This window comes from Rhagoletis pomonella, unplaced genomic scaffold (assembly GCF_013731165.1).
Source record: "Rhagoletis pomonella isolate Grant_MI unplaced genomic scaffold, Rhpom_1.0 Rhpom_scaffold_00001, whole genome shotgun sequence".
Lineage (NCBI taxonomy): Eukaryota > Metazoa > Arthropoda > Insecta > Diptera > Tephritidae > Rhagoletis > Rhagoletis pomonella.
The window spans coordinates 110,194,954-110,218,889 of NW_023458555.1; the positions used below are offsets into that span (position 1 = coordinate 110,194,954).

Consider the following 23,936-nt stretch of genomic DNA (forward strand, 5'->3'; position numbering starts at 1 on the left):
AAGTGTGCTGTATTTTTTCAAATTTTTTTTTTTAAATTTACTATAAGTTTCTTAGAAAATGTAGGCAACCCTAAATAGGACAATCCATTCTATGCTCGGTATTACGGAAGCAACTTTGTTTTATACATATATATCGAGATTTAAATTTCTAGATAGTTGGCAACCCTCTTCAAAATTATTACTTCAGGTTAACAAGCATTTAAATTTTGCCACTTATTCTTATTACTTTAAACGAGTAATTCTTGTATATATATATATATATATTATGGTGGTCCAAAATAACTAACGTAGCGAATTTATTGGCTTAAAATGAATTATTTAATGAAAAGGAAATTCCTCATTTAGAAAAATGTTTATTTAAATTTCAAAAGGTGTCGATGAGCATTTGCAATTTTCTATATAAATAACATGTAAAAGAATACGTTTTCATTATAATTGTTATAACTTTTGAACCGTTAAAAAAAGGTCATAAAAAAGGGATACACGTTTTTTTTAGGCATCTAGGGCATTAAATTCACTAAAAACGTTGGTTTTCTTAGAGACGATTAAAGGTCTGATTATGCATACTTCGCATAACTTCGCACAACCATTTGTACCAGCGTAATAGAAATTTAACTTAAAAAAATGTGAAGAAAAAACCTAAACTCAACAGATCGCTAAGTTTTTAAAGGTTCTGCTAATTTCTGGGTAATGGAATACATACAAACTACATACAAAGTACATACGAAATTACAGTTTGAATTTTATGCGAAGTTGTGCGAAGTATGCATTACAATTAAAAAATTTAAAAATAAATGGTCAAAACTAGTTAATATGTTGCGGTATTATAATTATGCAACGCAGTGTACTATTAACTTGTGCTTAGAGAAACTTTGAATTGTTAATTTCTTACTTATGTATGTATATAATAAATATAAATTTTTACTTATTTTTTCAATGTGGAGAATTTGTCCTCCTGGGATGTTAAACAAGTGGCGACCAATTTAAATATGGAACGTTTGAAGCTTTCATGTTATCAGGAATAAAGACTTTTCCTCACTATAATCAGGTAGAAAAGGCAAACAAAGACAAATATCCCAAAAAAGGCAAAATCTGATGTTAATATAGAATCAGGGAAATCTAAATCGCGGACATTCTTACTCGAATATACTCTATCTCTTTAGCAAAAAAAAGGCAATTTCCATAAAATCCGTTTCCTGTTTATAAATGTTCAAATGATTTTTAATGTGAGCTCAACTGTGTAATATTAAGTACATTCCTATTCTTTGATAGCACACGCAGCACACTCGAAATTTTTTTATTGCATATACTTACATACATAAATCTGTCATTGAAACGATCATGCTTTTTATATATCACTTTTGAAATAATCATGTAAGCCTGCCTCGCTCTAAAAACAATATATCTTCACTGTAATGTACTAGCTGTTACTGCCAATATAAAAGTATTACATATATGGGTAGACACCTTAATAAAATTAAACTAAGAGAGACTGACGGGAATTATTTTTATTTTTTTCGGAACATTGCAAAGTTCCGTCTACTTTTAGAAACACAAAATGAAAAAAGAACCTTAGCAACTATTCGAATGAATTAAAATACTTCCCGTCAGTTCCAAGGCATTTAAAAAAATTCGTATAATTTTCTTCACAAAATAGATATTATAAATTGTGCAATTCGCGAATAGTTTTCGTCACTCGAAGATTTCGCCTCAAATAGGTTTTTTATTTGATACTAGCCAATGCCCGCTTACTTCGCGACGCCTAATAAGAGCTTTTGCGTTGACCAATGCAAAAGAGCGTTTAAAAACAAAATTAGTCCGTAAAGTCAAAATTTTTGATTTAAGTTGAAACCACTAAGGTGCTGTATCCTCCTCACACATAGGCCAATAATAGTAACGCTGTGATACCATATGGAATACCAATCCCTTTCGGTGTCATGAGCTCTACCGTTGGTCTTATTTCCACCTGTGAGATCTCTGCCGAGCAAGCGTAATCTTTTTGTATGATCTTGCAACAACAACATTGGTGCGATGCGTATGCCAATAAAAGTTCTTATAGGGAAACTCAAAGCACAGAAGTGCGTTTTCTGTTATAGGAGGGCCAAGAATCCTCGCTGTCCCACAGGATAAAAAGTTTTCCGGTACATTGCTAAATGAGTCGTGTGATCTCTTAAGTAGCTTTCAAATGAAGCTATTGATATACCTACGGTGATCTTTTCTTGTTAATTCACCACTTTTACAATTCATGGTAAAATTTATGAACTGATTTCTGGGTAGATGCAAGACCGCATGCGGCGAGGGCGTCAGAAAAACTTAACCTCATCCTTCATTTAGACATCTGAAAACTAAATTCGTATAACTTAAATATAGGGCCAAAGCAGACCAACCACACGGGGTTTCTATACATTTCGGCTGCAGCGCCATCCACTGGGTACATTTTCTGCAAAACCATTGCTTACCATAAAATGAATACGTGTTATGAATTTCAACCTTAACTCCAGAGGCACTAATCGGGTAAATTTTTATCAAAAGAATTTTCCATCATACAGGTACATAGCTCACACTTAAAATTTGAACGAAATCGGTTAATAAATACGATTTTATAAATAACTCTACTCCAGCACCACTTATCGAGTTTTCTAGTAGCATGTAATTGGACCACATATGTATGTAAGATAACCTCCGACAATCTGACGGAACTCTATTCAGTGTTTTTTGAGTTTATTTCGAACAACGAAAACGGCTATCATTTTATGCAAATAGGTATGTAGATAGGTCAGTTTATAACGAGACTCGTAAAAGCAAAGCTCCATTCTTTGTGAAAAATTTAAAAAAATTCTTCAAAATTTTCACATAAATTTTAACTTACTGAAAATTAAAGAAAAGTTACAATAGTTCCATGGGATTTAGAAATCTAGGAGAAAATGGTTCCCAATCGAATGATACTTGCGCGTTTACGTAAATGTATATCGATCCAGCCTGTCCAATAATTACCACTTTTCGCCATAACTACAGTATTGATAACATATGTATGTAGCTGCGTAGAATTTCAGGACGTTAGCGTAAGCAGTTCCAGATATAAGCTATATGAGAAGTTCAGTTTGTATGGAAGGAAGGAGCCACGCCCGTTTCCCAATGCATTTGCAATGTATGCATCAGTGCTAAGTCTCAGTTCCCCAGCGTCATTGGTTTTAGAGATGTATTGGTTTTTTACGTTTTAGTCTGTATAAGAACTTTAGGAATATCCCGAGCTACATACCGAGTAAATTTTTGGTCAGAATATATATTTTCAACGTGTTGCAAATATGAAACAAGTCGATGCAGCCGTTTAGTAGTTTAGTGAAATACATTGTAAAGAGAACTTTATGAAATTGTAAAACGTGACGTCTCAGATTTCTTAATTTTTTGGCAGCAACAACGAAAACTTTAATTTTTTTTTTGCGAAAAACCTTCCAAACAGAAATAAAAAAAAATTAAGTTTGTGGTTATAACAAGGCGAAACTTTGAGAACGATCCGCTGCTCTAAATATAAACAACGACGCACTGGAAAAAGTTAATACGTTCAAATACCTAGGAATAATGATCCACTATAAACTAAACCAAAAAAAAATGGATTCTATATTTTCAATTAGAGCTCTAGCAATATGTACATCGGTGAAAACTGCATTTAATTCCATACATTAGCTTTTGCGTGATACAGACAAACATACCAAAATTCTATATTTGGCTTCTGTTGATCTAATAAACCCCCTATTAATTTTTCTTTAACATCTATTATGTACAGATATCGGCCTGTTGCAATTTTATTATTCTCAAATACTCTCGTTTGATACCCACATGGCAACACTTAGTTTTATATTATAAATTTAACTGAATTAAAGTTTTTAAATATGTGGCAACCCGCTTCAAGAACATTTTCAAAAGTAAGCTTCCTAATCCTATTTAGTTTAATAGTCGCATTGCAATATTTCATTTATTTAACACATTTTGATGAATACAATTTTTCAATCAATTGGCAAATCCTCTAAAAATATTTTCAGCATTAAAATTTCCTAGCCTCTTTAGTTTGATGCCAATAATGCAATATTTAATTTATTCTATCAATTAAATTAAAATAAAGTTTTCAAATAGGTGGCAACCTTCCACCAAAATATTTTCAGCTGTAAGCCTTTGTAAATTTCTTTCTTTTGACAGCCATATTGCAGTATTCACTTTACCGTAACAATTGACCTAAACTGAAATTTTAAACACAGGTGGCAACTCTCAAATTTTTTCTTCTATATTGGAAGCTAGATCTCTAGCTTTACATCGGTGAAAACTGCATTCAATTCCATGTTTTCGACTGATGCGCGTACAAATATACAGACAGACAGAGATACAAACATTCTAAAAATTGTTTATTTGGTTTCTGTAGCTTTAATAAAAACCCACCATATTAATTTCTATAAGGTACAGACATCGACCTGTTACAATTTTATTATATGTATAGATGTAGATATAGATTTCATTTATTTTATCAATTTAATACAATAAAATTTTTCAAACAGGTGGCAACTCTAAAAAAATATTTTTGACTGTAAGCCTTCTTCAGCCTCTTTCTTTTGACGCCCATATTGCAATATTCATCTTTTCTTATCAATTTACCTAAACTCCAATTTTCAAACAGGTGGCAACTCTCTAATTTTTTTCTTCCTATATTTTAAGGTAGACCTCTAGCAATATATCGGTGAAAACTGCATTCAAATCCATGCATTCGTTTTCGAGTGATGCGCGAACAAACATACAGACAGACAGACAGACAGAAATTCTAAAAATGGTTGATTTGGCTTCTGGTGCTCTAATAAAGACCCCCCACATTAATTTTCCTTAATATCTATAATGTACAGACATCGACCTGTTACAAATTTATTATATGTATAGATTACATACAGCTCGCGGGCATAGGCTCTGGCAGACGCTGATTTAGTTTGATGGTACTCGTTCTATCTACTTTGTTCAGTTATGGTACCTGAGAAAAAAGCTTGAGAACCGCATCTTTTTCAAATCATGTGTTCTATCATGGATAGTTAATGCTGAATTTACATGAGGCGATTTTCTAGCCAATTCAACATTGCTTAAGAAAAATAGCTCGTGTAAATGGTGATTCAAAAATCACTAGACAGCAAGTCAACTTTTGAAGGCGATTATTGCCTGTCAAAAAATCGCCTCATGTAAAGGCAGCTTAAGCTTTCGCTTCTCACGCGCTTTACACATACACTTACGCAGATGTTTTAGTATTAGTGTGGCCGACACTGCTGTAGAACTTTTATTATGCGTTTGGTAATTTTAATATTTTAGATGAATATCGCCAATATAAATTCCTCTTACACTTTATGTTAAAATAATTAAGATTTTTCAATCCCTTTGTAGCCGAGCAGTTCTCCCGAATATATCAAAAGCAGGAGAGTTTGAAGGACCAGTTACTACCAGATCTTACGAAAGTTTCTGCTGTTGATTTCGTCTGCGCTAATTCTGGCTTGCAACGAGTTCCAAGGAATATATTCCTATTCGTTTCCGACAAGTAAGTTTTTATTATTTTGGTATGTACATGTGTATAGGATAAGCAAAATTTTTTTTCGCTCCCCGTCCGTTCGTCTTAAGATAAGATCTGTGTAAAAAAGCCAGTACTTTCTAGTGGAAACTAGCCATCCTAGATTGATTTAAAAGTTGAAAAAGTGATCTGATAACTATCCAACTTATTATCGTTCTGTAAATCTTAAACTAAAATTCGCTACTAGTGTAAATTTATTTGGAATAAAGTGAGAAATATTTCTTGCAGAAATATTTTTTACTTTTTATTTTTTTAATTTTAATAGGGTTTGAAGGAATATAATGTCAAAATTCCTTTGAGTGACTCTCATATGGAGGCGTATTTTCTACTTTATTGTAAGGCGCAAAAGGCATTTTTTCAAGGAGTGTATGGGCGTATTCGAAAACGTCAAAGTACAAAGATTCGGTCATTGATTTCCAAACCGCAAAAGAAGAAAAATTGTAACTTGCGCAATCTAGCTGAAAACTAGCATCTAACCGTGGTTGGCCACATTTGGCATTACAATCTATGTTTAGGCCTCCGCCTAAATAGATTAGAAAGAGGACACCCCTAATGTTTAACATTGTGTTAACATTGCCGCTGTTAACTTTCCCCTCGCTTTCTATTTGTTTCCGTTATTGGAATAGTACTACTTGAAAACATCTTGGCAGGCTACCGCCATTATAATAAAAAACTGTTCACTTACTTCTTTTGCGAGCATCCAGAGAAGAGGACGTGATCCAGCCACCATACTACAGCGTATTCAAAGGTAATCTACAAAAGCAATTTGTATATATATATATATCCACAGCACATTTTTATATGAATAAATCCACATATTTAAATTAATCAAAATACTAATACCAGTTTGTGTTCTTTCTTTTGCGGAAAACAAATCGGCACAACTGGTTCCAATCGTTGTGGCGATTATCACTGGTCCTTCGTCGCCATCCAAGTAAAAACTTATTCTTCACCAGCACCAAATTGATCGCCAACCACTGAGCTCTTAAGAACAAAGAAGCATTGAATTTGTTACGGAAGACGTATCTTTGAGGAGAAAAAGTGACCACAAACCTCTGGATAACTTGTGCGCACATCCATACACATACGAGCCATCTGTACACACAAAAGAAAACTTCTTCTATTAAGATTTTAAAGGTACGTGGTTTAAAATTTAACTGCACTTTATTCATATTGTGAAACTTGATGCCAAAATAAGTGATTGTGAGAAAAGAAAAAAAAAAAAAATAGTAGATTTAATTAGACAAAATACATCGAAACGCGAGTGATTTGTGAAAAACGTTGAAGTTTAAGGGCAACAGAAGTGCTTCGAGTGACACTCACACGCACATACATAAGTGGCCTCCACAGGCATTTCAATAAAGAACTTCAGTGATTGTTGTTGGTTATTTTATTTCTTCTGAATTTGCGTGATTTTAATTTGCAAGACGTTTGCTTTTCGGTGATTAGTTTAATCATTTTAATTTATTAATCACATTTTCTGTGTGACTTGCACCTTTCCCGCCGAAGTTTGCCAACAACAACACTGCACGGTTTTCGGTTTTCATAACCAAACTTTTCACTGCACTCAACCTTGTGAGCTTACAATATTTCACCCTTTTGTACGAACGAATTCCACAAAATCACTTTCGCGTTTGCGTTAAATACAAAAATTATATTTTGGCACCATTTCGAAAAATAATTGCTGTGTACGGTTTTATATATTAGCTATTCGTTTTACATATGTACCTACACATATATGCACATTAAGCGGATACATACATTTATACATATAAAGATTTTTTTACCATTTGGTTGGCGAGCAATATCTTATATCAGTTTATACCTTTGAATCGTTTGAATAAACATATAAATATCACTTATTTATACATTTTTGAGAAAAATTAAACACGTTCGTTTATTAATTCCTGGCTAAATTGCTGGTTACCTTGGTGGGCAGTTCTGCTTTATCATAGCACTGATAAATTTGGTCAGATTAACAGAGGTTTTTGTGTTGTGTTATACATACATATATTAATATTTCAAGTTCGGCATACGTTGAGCTGTTTACCGGTGATATACTTCTGAAAGTTTTGTGAGGTGGTAATTTCGCAGATAATATAAAATCAAAATGGAGACATACATCCGCTTAGCCGATTCGGTCATTGAATTTGACACAGATTTTCTAAGCACTCCCACAAGCGAGCATACCAAACATTCGCTGAGAATCCAGCAAAGCGAGCTTAGTGTCATGTGGGAGAAAGCCAAAGTTTTATTTGACGAACTCATGGCAGCAGAAACGATTACTGCCAAGGATCTTAGTACTGTTACGAAAGAAAAGTAAAACTTGCTACGCGGCTTTTGTGCGGTGTATGACGAAAATTAATGAATATTCGGAAAAGCTGGAAAAGTCAGAAATGGAAAGTGAAGATATGTCACCAGCGTCGCATAGTTTACATCTTCCACCGTGCGATATTGACGTTTTTAAAGGTGACTATCTGTCATGGCCAACTTTTCGTGATATGTTCACGGCCATTTATATTCTGAATAAGCGAATTACACCCATACAAAAACTTTATTACCTCAATCAGAAAACGCAGGGTGAAGCCAGGGAAATCGTAAAGAAGTGTGACTTAACAAATGAAGGCTTTGACATAGCCTGGAAAAATCTTTGCGATAGATACGAGAATAAAAGGATCCTCGTGAATACTCAGTTGAAGATTCTTTTCAACTTGAGTACGGTCGAAATCGAATGCGGGAGTTCAATCAAAAGGTTGCAAAGGGATATCAATAATTGTATATCCTCCCTAGAAAGTCACAAAATTGACATTTCCAACTGGGATCCTATTATTACGTACCTGTGCTCCACTAAATTACCTGAAGAAACCCTTTCTCTGTGGGAACAATCGGTTGAAAATAAAACAGAGATTTCGAAGTGGATAGATAAGGACCGATTCCTTTCAAGTAGGTTCCAAACATTAGAATCGGTATCAGGTTTAAGGGGAATCAAGACTTTAAAGACACCGAAAGTGCCAAGTCACAAGCATTCCTCTGAATCTTCTCATAAGAAACTTGGCGTTTTTCAAACTAGTGTCGCCAAACACAAGTGCAAAATGTGCCAAAGCAACGAGCATAGAATACATATGTGCCCCAAATTTCTAAAGATGTCTGTAGCTGATAGAATATCTTTTGTAAAAACAAACAATAGCTGTTTTAACTGTCTGTCTTTCAGACATTCGGTGTCGAAATGCACGAGTTCTTACAATTGCGCCAATTGCCATTCTCAACACCATACGCTCCTACACAATCAGACAGCACCGCCTTAAACAGCTATAAGGAAAATACTTCAAATCCTGCAGACAACTTGCCATCGACATCCAGGCAAGCACAACAACGTAACCAAGCCTCAAAAGGTAAAGCTAAGCCTGTAAAAAACGTGCAATCACATCACGCGAATACATGCAAAGGTGTTTTACTCGGCACAGCGCGAGTAAATATTCATTTTAATGGCACAGACTTCGCTGCCAGAGCATTAATTGATTCTGGCTCTGAGTGTTCCTTCATAACGGAGAGGCTCAGACGCAGAATCAATTTGCCAACTAAGAAGATGTTGGCACAAGTTTCGGGTATCAACAAGACGGTTTCAGCTCAAGTGAAAGGAGCGTGTTCAATCCAACTGCGGTCACCCGTTGACCCACTTATCTCGATTGATGCCCTAGTCCTTGTTCTTCCAAATCTTACAGGAAATCTGCCGACGTGTGATGTCAGCGCACTCACACAACAAGCGTTTCCTGATCTGATCTTGGCAGACAAAAGATTTTTTGTGAATGAACAAGTCGATCTTGTTCTTGGAGGAGACATATATCCCCAAATCATTCTAGGTGGAATAAAAAAGAATATTTTGAATACTCTTTTAGCACAAGAAACAGTTTTCGGTTGGATACTGACTGGTCGTGCTGATGCAGCCAGCCCAACCAACACCAATCGGGTTTTTTTTATAACGAGGTTGCCCTTGATAAGCAGCTAAGCGCCTTCTGGGAGATAGAAGATTTTCCAAAAAACAAGACACTAACTTTAGAGGACACACAATGCGAGGAGCTGTACAAGCGGACAACAAACCGGAGCCAAGATGGAAGGTACATTGTTTCACTCCCTTTCAAAGCTGAGTACCCAGCTGAAATTCAACTGGGCCCTTCACTGAAACGAGCATGCTCTCAATTTTACAAAAATGAGACAAGACTTACGAAAAACCCAAATCTACAAAAGGAATATAACCGAGTTTTAGTGGAGTACGAAACCATGGGACACATGTGTAAAGTCAACGCTCCTCAGTCGGCGGATGCGGTGGATAACTATTATTTAACGCACCATGCGGTGGTGAAAGAAGAGAGCACATCCACAAAAGTTAGAGTAGTTTTTAATTCGTCGTCTTGTTCGGCTGTTCCCTGGGCCAGTGCTTCAATCTGATCTACCGATTTTGATTCTCCGCTGGAGACTTTTCAAGTACGTCTTCAATAGCGATATTGAGAAGATGTACAGGCAAATCCTTGTAGATGAAACCCAAACAAAGTATCAGAGAATAGTTTTTCGCAAAAGTTCAAATGATGCAATAGGTCTTTATGAATTAAGGACGGTTACTTTCGGTATAAACTGTGCTCCTTATCTTGCGATAAGGACATTGCTTCAACTCGCGGCAGACTCTGAAAATCTCTACCCTACAGCCTCAAATATTTTACGTAAAAATATGTATGTCGACGACGTTCTAGCTGGAGGACATACCTTAGACTCTGCGATCAAAGCTAGGGATGAGATTTCAGCAGTCCTTAAGTCAGCCGGTTTTCCTCTGGGAAAATGGACTTCAAATAGTAACAAAATCTTGCAAGGTATACCAAAACAAGATCTACTGAATGAGGATTTCCTAGAGTTTGAAGATACTAGTAGCGTCAAAGCACTGGGCATAAGGTGGAATGCTCATTCCGACCAATTCTGCTTTATAGCAAAATCGATAGAAGTTAACGTGAACCCAACAAAGAGAGCAATCTTGTCAGCTATTGCGAAACTCTTCGACCCTTTAGGTTGGTTAGCCCCCATAATAATTGTAGCGAAAATCTTAATGCAAAATATATGGTTAGAGGGTACCGACTGGGACGAGGAAGTTTCTTCTATAACTTTGGAAAGCTGGCGAAATTTTATAAAAAATTACGGCGAAATCGATAACATAAGGATACCTCGTTGGGTATCTTTCTCGCCAAAGAGAAAGGTGGAAATTCATGGATTCTGCGATGCGTCCGAGAAAGCATACGCTGCCGCGGTTTATCTACGTGTGGAGACAGAAGAGAAAGTACTTGTTAATCTGCTATTAGCGAAAACCAAAGTAGCTCCAGTCAAAACCATTTCACTACCTAGATTGGAACTTTGCGGGGCAGTTTTACTAGCAGAAATAGTCGAATCGGTGACCAAGAATCTAGAACTAGGCCACCTTAAGATAAACCTTTGGACTGATTCGACAATTGTGCTAGCATGGATTCGAAAGCCCCCTTGTTCGTGGGCAACTTTTGTTGCCCATCGAATTACAAAAATATTAGATAAGGTAGGAAACTCCAACTGGTGGCACGTCGACTCAGCTACAAATCCAGCAGACTTGGCAAGTAGAGGTGTAATAGCGCAAGACTTGGTCAAAAATTCGTTGTGGTGGAAGGGACCTTCTTGGCTTCAAGAAAATAGAGAAAATTGGCCAAGGTAAGAAACAGACTTCACTACCGATATTGAGGGAAAACGGGTGCACGCTCTTGCAACAACAACGACCAATAGTACCAGTGATATTCTCGAACGTTTTTCAAGTTTGTCAAAAGCTGTGAGGGTGATATCTTATATAATAAGATTCTTTCAAAGAACCCATCCTAATACAAAAACTTCTTTTCAGGCGAATTCTTCTTTAATTTCGTCCGACGAAATTAAAATAACGACTACACGTCTGATAAAACTCGCTCAGAAGCAATATTATGGATGTGAATTCGCCAAACTAAAAGCTAGAGAATCCATCGAACCCAAAAGTGAAATACTTCCTCTGAATCCGCTGCTGGACAAGGATGATGTGCTGAGAACGGGTGGTCGTCTTGGTGCATCTCTTGATCTGGCATATAATGAGCGTCACCCCGTAATACTTCCATATAATTGCAGATTATCACGTCTTATTGTACAATTCATCCACGAAGTCTCTTTACACGGTGAAAACCAGTTAATGTTGCGCCTTGTACGAACGCAATACTGGATTCCACGAATAAAAACAATGATCCGGTCCACAATCCATAACTGCAAGATCTGTACTATCCATAAAAAGCGCTCGCAAAGCCAACTTATGGGGATTCTTCCCCAAGAACGAACAACATTCTCGCGAGCATTTACCAATACTGGAGTGGATTTTGCTGGACCCTTTGACATAAAGAGTTATCGTGGGCGAGGCTGCCGAATTTCAAAGGGTTATGTACATGGGCGTAGCCAGAACGAAATTTAGGGGGGGGGCCCAAACAAAATAAAAAATTCAAAACCAATAACTTACTTATGTACTAAAATTTTTTTTATTATAGCTTAAAATTATTGTAACCAATAAAGGTAAATATGTTGTACAAAAAACAAATAAACAGAAGTTCAGAAAAGTTGATATAAAACTATTCGTCGATTTAAATTGTTAACTTTTTACTGAGCATGTTTATTTTACGAGGAGGAAGCATCGAAAGCCTAACCCCTTCCGTGTGAGACTTTAACCCAAACTAAAATTCCTACCGTCATGAACCGTTCCCCTCCCGGTACCACCGTCAAGGATTTCGTCGGGATTATAACACTGTGTGACTGATAAGGTTATAGATCTATTCTCTTCCTCTTCTTCCTTTTTGGCGCTGTAACCGCCAAAGCGATTTTGACCAACTGACGCCTATTAGAAATGCCAAGTGAAGCCAGAATACTTTCAGAGCTGGGGCGTCGGTGTCCATTCGAACGACATGATCAAGCCAGTTGAGCCGCTGTATTTTAATACGCCACATACCAGCACGGGCATGATGAGTGATTTATAGTGTGGTTTTCGTACGTCGAGAGAGGACTTTACTCCTGAATTGCCTACTCAGTCCAAAGCAGCACTTGTTGGCAAGAGCGATTCTGCATTGGATTTCCATGCTGACATTATTACAGGTGTTAATGCTGGTTCCCAAGTAAACGAAATTCTCTACTTCCTCGAAATTATAACTGTCAAAAGTGACGTGGGTGCCAGGCGCGAATGTGCTGATTGTTTGTTTGATGACAGGAGATACTTCGTCTTGTCGTCGTTTACCACCAGACCCATTCGCTTTGCTTCCTTGTCCAACTTGGAAAAGTCAGGACAGACTTCGCGGTTTTTCTTACCGATGATGTCAGTGTCATCGGCATAAGCCAGCAATTGTACGCTCTTGTAGTAAATTGTTCTTAAGCGGTTCAGTTCTGAAGATCTTATTATCTTCTCCAACATCAGATTAAAGAAGCCACATGAAAGAGAGCCGCCCTGTCTGAAACCCCGTCTGGTGGCGAAAGGCAACAGAGCAGAGCTGGTGGTATTACTCAACGTCATTTTTCACAGGCGTATGACAGACATAGCGGCATATACCTTTAAGTACTGTCGAAAGCGGCTTTAAAGTCGACAAATAGGTGGTGAGTGCGGATCATTTTCTCGCGGGTCTTTTCCAAGATTCGGCGTACTGTGAATACCTGGTCTATGGTAGACAATACATTCGATAAGACCTTGCAACCTATGCTTAGAAGGCTGATCCCGCGGTAGTTGGTACGCATGGCGGGGTCGCCTTTCTTGTGGATTGGGCAGAGCGCACTTGAATTCCAGTCGTCGAGCATGCACCTTATTAACTCCTTGCCATCGTAATTAAATAGCTCAGCTGACAGGCCGTCAGCTCAAACAGCTTTGGCACTTTTCTTCATAGTCAGGCGCTGGGATATGGACTCCATCGTCATCGACTGGGACCTCGAAGTGCTTCCGCTATTCAAAAGGGTCGAAAAGTGTTCCCTCCATAATCTGAGTACGTTCTGGACATCGGTCACTAGGTCGCCATGGTTGTTCATACAAGAGTCTTGAAACCTTCCGTAAGTCGCTCAACTCTCTGCTAAAAATTTCGGGTGTTTTTTCTGTCGGACAGCATTTCAAGCATTTTCTCACACTCGTGATCGTACCAGTAATTAGCGGGAAATGTGGTTCCACTGCTCGCGCAAGTCGGTTTGTTGAAGAGTGCTCTCTCACAGCAGGTGTGAGGGTCGAGCGCCGAATCCATTGGCCGTCTGTTTTGATTGCAGCTTTTCGACGTTGAACTTTCCCTGCATTGTTGGGGGGCCCTTTTTTTGCTTCTCCGAGGTTAGGTCGTATATTGGATGCATCAATATAGTAGTGCGAGTCGATGCTTGGCCCTCGGAGTGTACGTATGTACATCTAAAACATGGAAGCATGTCTTCCGTCTATCACAACATGCTCGATTTGGTTTCCCGTTTTTCGATGTGGAGACATGCATGTAGCTTGAGAGAACGAAAAATGACACTGAAGATGGAACAACGCCGAAACCGGTTTGTCTCCAAACCAAGTTTGACAAGGGACGACGGAAAATCGTTCCACAATACATCACACTCCTACCCTGTCGGAAACACCAACAACGAAAATGAGAATAGCTTGATGGATGTTTTTATGCTAGAACCCAGTAATACATACTGCCAAGCTTCGGGCCCCGGCGAAGTGGATCATCCTCAGCCCGCCGTTTCTATGTGGAGGCTGATTTTTTCGACACTGGCACCAAAGATCCCTTCGTTGCCCACCTTGGCATTTAAATGGCCAAGCACGATTTTTATACGAGTCGGGGGCAGCGCTAATATGTACGCTCTAAGCTAAGAGAGCCTTGGATGCCTCGTCCTTCTCTTCCATCGGGGCATTGGCACATGTGAATGAGATGTTGAAGAATCTCGCTTTGATGCGGATTGTGGCTAGACTTTCGTCCACTAGAGTGAACGCCGGTCTCTCTCCCACCACAAATCCAACACCGAATTGCACTCCTTTACGTGGCAACTGTAGTAGACGTCGCAAGGCTCACGCTTACCTTCCTCGCCCCGTCCATCGCATTTCGTCGATGGAGCTGATGTCAGCCTTTATTTTCCCTAGGACTTCAACCAGCCGGGCAGAGGCACCATCCCGATTAATCCCCAGCGCACGCGGGGTGTTACGCCCTCTAACTTTACCTCGCTCCCAAACTAGCGTTCGGTCGCTACCCAGAGTATTCATGGATATAAATATCCGGACGTAGTTAGCTGCGATTTGAACCGTAAGCACACGAATCACTTCTGGCCACTCCCAGGTGAATGGCCGTCAAAAGCTTTGCAGTACTGGGAAATGTACAAAACATAGTGGCCAAAAACGAATATCTCAACTAAACCCTGATGAATTTTTTTAAATTCGCTCTACATACCTGTATAATAAACCAAATAGCCGGACAAAACGTTAAATGATATACATACATATGTATGTATGTATAAGTATGAGGGCGTATTGAACATTTTGAGTACGCAGATTTTTTAGGCTGGTATATTTATGTATGCTAAATATATTACTTGATTTTGTTTTGTCACACTTTAGAAGTAAACGTCTTGGCTGTTCACCCAACCGCTTAGTAAAGACACAAACCTAAAGACAAAGTAATAAACAATTGAACTATAAATTTATTTATAGTTTCCGTTCAATCAATTTTTGCTCATTGTCGACTGCAGCCAGGTTTTTACCCTTTTAAAATGGAAGTGCTTTGAAGTTAGAGATAATAACTTGATACAGAACCGGATGATCCACATATCTACTTTTCAAATCAATTTACTAATTATTTAGTTAGCGTTGGGAGTAAAATTTGTTATACAGTATATATATAGGAAAAACCTTGAAATTTAGGGGGGGGCCGAAATTATCAAGCAAGCATTTCGTGGTAGTATTTTTGAATATCTAGGCAAAAATTTGAAAGTTAGGGGGGGCGGCCCGGGCCCCCCCTGCCGCTACCTGGCTACGCCCATGGTTATGTATGTCTTTTTGTCTGTTTCTCTACCAAGGCTATTCACTTAGAGGCCACAAGTGACTTGAGTACTCAATCTTTTCTAGGAGCGTTTTCTAGGTTCATAGCCCGACGAGGGTGCCCAAAAAATATCTATTCTGACAACGGGACAAACTTCGTCGGAGCATCACGGGCGCTAAAAGTGGAACTTAAGGCTTTTCTATCCGACGCGCGGACACAGACGTTATCAAAATATGCCCATCAGGCATTAACTTGGCATTTCATACCTGCAGCAGCTCCGCACATGGGTGGTCTGTGAGAGGCAGGTGTAAAAAGTTTTAAAAGCGACTTTAAGAAGATAGCGTCAAATATGAAGTACACTTTCGAGGAGTTCAGCACACTTCTCTGTCGAATTGAAGCAGAGATAATAATAAAGCAAGCAAGGATCAAAATCGGCTGTATAAACTGCAGAGTGCGACTCAAAGAAAACTGCAAGAGGTGCTTTCGATGTTTTGGCCCCGGCCATCTAATCGGGGGCTGCAAAGGCCCGGACAGAAGAGGGCAAGGCCTCTGTATAAAATGCGGCCAACCAGGCCATAAGCTAAAAGAGTGCAACAAGCCACCAAAATGCTGTCTGTGCTCGGAAGCCAAATACACTGAGCTGGATCACATCCCAAGCTCCATAAGATGCTTAGTATATAGAAACTGGTGCCAGAAATGAATGTCCTGCAAGCTAACATGCACAGAAGTAAAACGGCTGACGCGCTACTGACACAGATGATCACTGAGCGGCATTATGACCTTGTAATCATAAGCGAACAGTATAAGAAAAAAGAAAACGGGATCTGGATAGAAGACAGCAGTGGTACCGCTGCTATATGGGTACCTCCCGGAAGCAGCATGCACATCTCGGAAAAGGGATATGGACACGGCTACGTCTGGGCCAGACACAACCATATAAAAATAATAAGCTGCTACCTGACACCAAGCGACAGCATACAAGACTTCCAAGATAAACTCGACGACATCGAAGATACGGCCATGAACTTGGAAGGACCCTTTCTGATGGCAGGAGACCTAAACTCAAGAGCCACGGAGTGGGGAATGCCAAACACGGACTCCAGAGGCAAACGCGTGCTAGAAATGTCAGGCCAGAAAAGAACTCAAACGAGCAATCGAGGCCAGCAAGCACAGAAAGTGGGAAGAACTGCGTGAAGATATAAACAGAAATCCCTGGGGTCTCGGATATAAGGTGGTAATGAAAAAACTTGGGGCCATGGCAATACCACCAGAGCTTAGCGCTCAAAAAATGGACCGTATAGTAAGTGAACTCTTTCCCACGCATGACGCGTTAACCAAAGAAGCTGAGCCTATCATCGTTCCTCAAGCACCACTATTCAACGCAGAAGAGCTCAAGGCTGCCACAAATATAATAAAGGCCAAGAAAGCTCCAGGCCCAGACGGCATTCCAGGAGAAGTTCTAAAAATAATCGCCGCAGAACGCCCTCATGTGCTTCTAAACATGTACAATGCCTGCCTCAAGAACGGAATATTCCCAGAAATTTGGAAAAGGCAGCAGCTCGTCTTAATCAGCAAAGGAAAGGGAAACCTTGACTCACCATCAGCGTATCGACCACTATGTATGCTGGACACAGCTGGAAAACTCTTAGAAAGGCTGCTAAAACCTAGAATAGAAGCGGCTATCGCCAGCGGCGGCGGACTTTCCTCAAGACAGTACAGGTTCAGGCCCGGGAGATCTACAATTGGAGCTATAAAACATGTGACAACAACAGTGGAAGCCGCATACCAACACAAAAAGCTAGTCCTGCTTGCAACCTTAGACGTTCGCAACGCCTTCAACACCGCAAAATGGGAAAATATGATACACGCACTAGATGAAGTCTACAACATACCCACGTACTTTAGACTCATGGTTAGAAGCTATCTAGAAGGCCGGGAGTTATTATACCATACCACCGATGGACCCCGGCAAATGACGATCACGTCGGGCGCAGCACAAGGCTCCATTCTTGGGCTAGACCTATGGAACATCAGCTACGATGGAATATTAAACCTTGAGATGCCTGATGACACATACTTAGTAGGCTACGCTGACGACATTGCCGCAGTGATCACCGCACGAGACACCGAAGATGCTCGCCGCAAATTAAATCAGACTATGATAAGAACACAGGCATGGCTCGACTCACACGGTCTTAAACTTGCAGCAGAGAAAACCGAGCTAATACTCCTAACTAAGAAGCATATTCCCTTAGAAGTGAGCATGAAACTGACCGGCATTACATTAAAGGCACAAAGAGTAATAAAGTACTTAGGTGTAAGGCTAGACCCCAGGCTAACGTATTGGGCACAAATGCAGCACGCAGCCGCAAAAGCAGCAAAGGCAACGGCTTATCTAAGCAGATTAATGGCCAATATTGGTGGACCGACTCAAGGTAAAAGAAAACTTCTAATGTCCACAACCTTGAATATTTTGCTATACGGAGCGGAGATCTGGGCTGACACCCTACAGAAAAATAACCGTTGCAAGATACTCTCCAGAGCCCATCGCACTGCAGCTTTAAGAGTAGCCTCTGCGTACCGTACAGTGTCCGGCGAGGCAATACTCGTGATAAGCGGAACGGTTCCCATTGATCTACTAGCAGCCGAGCGCAAGAAAATGTGGGAGCTTAAGGCGCAAACGAAACCAAGTCACATCGAAAGGGAAAGAGTAAGAAACGAGACACTAAGACTATGGCAAGATAGGTGGCAAAACGAAAGCCGCGGCCGATGGACGGCCAGGCTAATAAAAGACCTAAAACTTTGGACACAAAGAGAACATGGCGAAGTAAACTTTTACGTTACACAAATGCTGTCTGGGCATGGTTACTTTCGCAAATACCTGTATAGAATGGGAAGAGCCGAAGAGCCGTCATGCATATACAGCGACGCAGAAGAAGACGATGCCGAGCACACTTTCTTCGGATGCAAAAGATGGGAAGCCGAGCGCAATAATCTGCAAGACCTGGTAGGACCAATTAACCCAGATAACGTTATCCAAGCCATGCTACATAGCGAAACTAACTGGAAGAACATAGCGAAATATGCAGAATACCTACTTAGAGTCAAGAAGCGGGACCTGGACGCAGGTGCACCGAGGGAACTTTAGTTAATGAGAAATATGGAACGCCACCCTGAAGCAATGCGATTAGTGGTCCCAGGGTGGGCGACGGTTCCAATTCGGGGGGAGTGTTTTAGTCTCCGGACATACCATTGTTGTGACGACAGCTTTGATGATGCAATAGGCATTTTCGACCCCCTGCCCGCGAAAAAAAAAAAAAAAAAAAAAAAAAAAACGAGACTGATCAAACGGCATCCTCTACCTAAGCTACAAGCCAATATTAATACGAAGCCTGAACGATTTTCTCATGGATTCTCGAAGATTTATTAATTCCACTTCCATTAATTTCTAAGAATTCCACCTCTCAACCAAAAGCATCAACAGGGATTGGAATAAAAATTCCAACACACACACACACATTCACATACATACAAGCTTGCTTCCCTTCCAGAAATTGTAGAAAAATTTTATCGCCTATAGCCATGATGCACTTCTGCGTCACTAGTGGAACTTATTGAAGCGTTAGTAACTGGTTTTCACAAACCAAAAACCATTTCTGTCACCCTTTTCTTATATATAATTTACAATAACACGACGGCAAACTTACCAGTTCCAGCAAAGTTCAGTCGATCCTGCACTTCGTTACAAGTCAGACTTGTTAGTTCCGGTGCAGCACTGGGGCTCCTTTTTTGTTTCCAACCATTGTTTATCCCTTATTCATTGTTTGGTGAGCACCCTACTTGGGCCCTGTTTGAGGCATGTAATAAAAACTGCATAAGCGCAGCTCTGATGAAAAGTCTGTGTAACTTCCCAATCGTTAAAACGTTGCTAGAAATTCACACCGAACATGATACCTCATTTTTTAGATGAATGCAGCAGTTGCAAACGGCTCTTTAAATGAAATTGGTTAGCTGCCAACTTTTCGTTCAACTTTCGACTCAACTAAATAATCGCTTTTAAAGTTAAATCATGTAAATCCCAACCTTTGCCACTTCACTACGGCGTTGATTACGCCCCTTAAACACCCCGCACGATATATGCTAGTAGAGTTCCCATTAAAATATAACTTTAGCTTCCTTTTAACATTTTTATTGAATTTCACAATATTTTTTCCACACATTTGATATTTCACTAGCTTCAAGTACTCGAAGGCGAATTTTTTTGTGCTCATAAATACATATTCGTAAACTTTATTCTAAATTATAAGCTTTTCTTTAATATCATGAAATAACTACTTTATTTGTACACATCGGTATAAGAACGCGATGCGGTAGCGGCGTTCCAACGACATAACAATGCCCGTCACTGGTCTACACATCGGTATTGTAATTTGCAGAAATCGACGATATGTATACTGGACTGGGCAAAGCAAATTGAATGTTGATCGCGAACCGTATGCAGTGAGCATTAACCGTGCCTTGCGGCCGACTCCACCGCCATCGGCCCACATAAGTATGAGGCGCAACCTCTGCCGTAGCACCTCAGCCCTTACGTGAGCAAAGAAGCAGTGGGGGAAAATCTGTCTACGACAACCATGAAAATCCATATTTTGAGACACTGCAGCCACAATAACTTTCAACGCATCACATCTTGCAATTCTAAACTGCCTTTTTTTCGTTCAATATATGAATTATAAATTTTGCTTTCAGTGTTTTTTATAAATTTTCATTCGTTATTAATTTAATATGGTTGTATAAATTGTTCAATATGTTTTTTAAGTTTTGCTTTAGATTTTGGTATATAGGTTGTGCTTTCGTATTTGTTTTGCGCGCCACTGTTTTGCAGTTCTCTATTCCTGAAAAGAAAAGAAAATTTAAGAATTAATGGAAATTCAGTGAAAAAAAAAAAAACCACTCAGACAATATACTTACGCAAGCAATTTACTCGAAACGTGGTTTATGAATGACAGTCGGCCATTCACGCAAATAGTTTGTTATCGACAACAAAATAAACGAATTCGATACCTTTCAGAGTTACCTCGACCTTTATTATACCCCGGTTACACGTTCAATTTTCCTAAGGCTGGTGGCACACCTATTTGCGCAGATTGAAAGCGTATAAAGGACTTTGCATTTATTTTCATAAAGATAGAGTGGGAGAATAAACAACACGTAATGATTTTCATATAATTATTCATATATCTTTCATTTTGGCGAGTCATACTTAATGCAAGGCGACATTTCCATATGAGCAACAAAAAGTCAAATTATGATGGTTGGTTAATTTTAGATGCTATTTCCGAAACCACAGGGCACTATAAAGAAGATGTGACCTACTATCTCAATCTTCCTCCATAATTTTCGTACAACCTCCATAGGAGGTAAACAGCTCACATGCCGAAGGCAACCCTGTTACACCTACCCACCAACCATCAAGCCATGATTGCACGTTCGTACCTATCAATCATAAAGGGGACTTAACACGGTTAAAAGGTTTACGATCACTAAAAATTTAGGTTTTATATTGCTCGCCATCCCAACGTTATTTTTATTCGCTTCGATCCCTAATGAAGTGGGAAACCATAATTTCAGGAGATGACTCGCTACACTACCATGCGTAAACAGGCTGAGGCAAGGAAATATCCGCTAACATGCAGGCTGTGTGGTAGCAAGCATCCGATTCGACTGTGCCCAGTGTTTCGGTCCAAATCGCTGGAGGATCGCCTTCGTGAAGTGTTAGTGCATCGGTACTGTACTAATTGCTTGTCCGGGATGCATCGTGCCGCTCATTGCACTCATCCGGGAACTTGTCGACGCTGTAAAGAGCAACACCATACAATGCTCCACATCGATCTACCAGGCGATGAACAACCGCGGGCCAGTCGCAATGACGCAGACGACAGCGATGCGATTTCGTTAGTCGCGTCCGAGACTGGAGCGGAAACAATTGCTTTCCGCCCGGACTTGGAGGAAGGGGAATTGCTAAGCGCTGGAGCGGAAACCAGTGCTTTCCGCCCAGACGAAGCGCCCGGAATGGAGTCAAATGCACTCCATCCGGATTCTGCGAGCGAGCTAGAGTTGGAACCCCAACATTTCGGACAGCTCTTACGATACCAGCCAAGAGAGAGCGGATTGGAAATTAGAACTTTCCAACCGCGATACTATACCTCATACCCCCAACCTCGACGACGAAGTAACCACCCACGGCATAAGCGTCCCTCCCTAAAAGAACCGGATTTCGGTCTGGGCAAGATCACGCCCCAATGAATCCGATACAACAACTCACCGCAGTTGCGCCAACAGCCATCGTGAGGGTAGAAGCAGGAGGACGCTTGCACCTGGTAAGAGCTTTGATTGATCCGTGTGCCGCAACATCCATTATCGCAGACGACCTCGCGCGAGAGCTGAAGCTCAATTTAACGGCAGTCGGCAATCAACGAGGGTGTTTCATAAAACTACGCGGAAAACACGGAAATTCCACGACCATAACAATGCACGCGGTGGCCGTACGGAACTATCGGCAACAAACGCCTTTAAAAAGTCTCGATGCCACGGTCGTAGTACCATACAACAATATAAAGCTCGCCGATCCTCAGTTCCACATCGCAGCTCCCGTCCGCTTAGTGCTAGGTGCCGAAGTTTTCCCTAAGATGTTCTTAGGCGACATTCCAGCGGGAACTCTCGGTGCGCTACTAGCGCAAAACACCATTTCCGGACGGGTACTGTCAGGCGCATGCTAAACACATTTTTGTATGACTTTATTTTTTTTTTCCATGATGAATCAATAACTGAAAATTTTTCGTATATATATTTTGTTATATTTCATGAGTCAACTTTTTTTTCAAAATGAATTATTAAATGAAAATATATTATATAATATTATTAAAAGTGCAGTTGAATTTGAGACCCACGTCTTTTATTTTTAAACTTTCTTTCCTTGTAGAATTTAGGTCCATAGATGAAGAACTGAATTGGAGAATCTAGATTTAACGTATTTTTATCGTGTAACGTGGTATAGAGGTTGGATCACATGGTTCTTTGGATGTTGCTTATAGCAAGAGGGCCGGCATGTTTAGGCCTCCGTCTAAATAGATTAGAAAGAGGACACCCCTAATGTTTAACATTGCGTTAACATTGCCGCTGTTAACTTTCCCCTCGCTTTCTATTTGTTTCCGTTATTGGAATAGTACTACTTGAAAACATCTTGGCAGGCTACCGCCATTATAATAAAAAACTGTTCACTTACTTCTTTTGCGAGCATCCAGAGAAGAGGACGTGATCCAGCCACCATACTACAGCGTATTCAAAGGTAATCTACAAAAGCAATTTGTATATATATATATATCCACAGCACATTTTTATATGAATAAATCCACATATTTAAATTAATCAAAATACTAATACCACTTTGTGTTCTTTCTTTTGCGGAAAACAAATCGGCACAACTGGTTCCAATCGTTGTGGCGATTATCAATCTACTTACGGTTTAGAAGTAAAAGAGCCTGATGTTTTGTATTTTGAAGTTTTCGAATGCACCCTATTTTTTAATTACCTCTTAAACAGTGTAATACTTTATTTGGATTTAAATGGACAATAACATTTCTTAATGCCAGATCCTTAATATGACTCCTAATTTTTATACGATATGCGGAATCCGTAGCAAGCGATAAAAACTGTGCATACTTGCACGTCAGCGACACTTCTGCGACATAATATCGCTTGCGTATCGGCCGTGCGACACGGTTTGCTATCACACCGCATATGATATCGGGTGGTGTATCGCTCTAATGTGCACTGCGCGTATGTCGATGTCGCTTTCATATCGTATCGGGGTGGACGGCAGAGATGCCCTTTAGCTACTGCGCTGCCGCTAATGGACACACAGAGCGTTGCATATACAACGGCGTTCGTATTGGCAATACAAACATGAGAACCACTGTTAACACATATTTCAGTACGGCAAAGAAGAAAACCGTATTCATTCAAAAATTAGGTATAATAGAGCGTGTGTGAATCGGTAAAAAAGTTCGCTGCGAGTAAATTTTTGACAAGTATGAGGTGAATAAAATTCATCGTATATACTTGCAAGTATGGAATCCTATGCCCCTTTTTGTCTATTCTCCGTCTAACAGCGGACGTGCCTGCCAAACTGAAAAGCATGATGGCGGCAGTGTTTGAGAGGCATGTTCGACGATGCGAACGGCAGTGGAAGGTAATAAATGGAAGATGGATGACATGAGAATGAAATAATTATGAAA

At 39.8% G+C, this 23,936-nt stretch overlaps 2 protein-coding genes across 3 annotated transcripts in view; both read left to right on the top strand.

The window, feature by feature from the left end:
• Positions 1-23,936, top strand: part of LOC118749675 (peroxidase) — a gene marked incomplete at its 3' end in the record, with an annotated part of 645,092 nt that overhangs the window by 379,685 nt on the left and 241,471 nt on the right.
• On the top strand, positions 5,410-22,738 carry LOC118749685. 2 transcript variants are annotated; one of them, XR_004994262.1, is made up of 4 exons: positions 5,410-5,560; positions 5,856-6,338; positions 6,547-6,727; positions 21,271-21,397. XR_004994262.1 is itself a non-coding variant. In XM_036484484.1 (2 exons), exon 2 carries the CDS (start codon positions 21,274-21,276, stop codon positions 21,943-21,945), a length of 672 nt encoding a protein of 223 aa, XP_036340377.1. In that variant the 5' UTR covers positions 6,412-6,727; positions 21,271-21,273; the 3' UTR covers positions 21,946-22,738. The 2 variants fall into 2 exon arrangements, 1 of the variants encoding a protein (XP_036340377.1); XM_036484484.1 differs by lacking the exons at positions 5,410-5,560; positions 5,856-6,338 and having other exon boundaries at positions 6,412-6,727; positions 21,271-22,738.

Coding starts and splice junctions, on each gene's coding strand:
- LOC118749685 (XM_036484484.1), top strand. CDS start 21,274: ATGACTCGCTACACTACCATGCGTAAACAGGCTGAGGCAAGGAAATAT.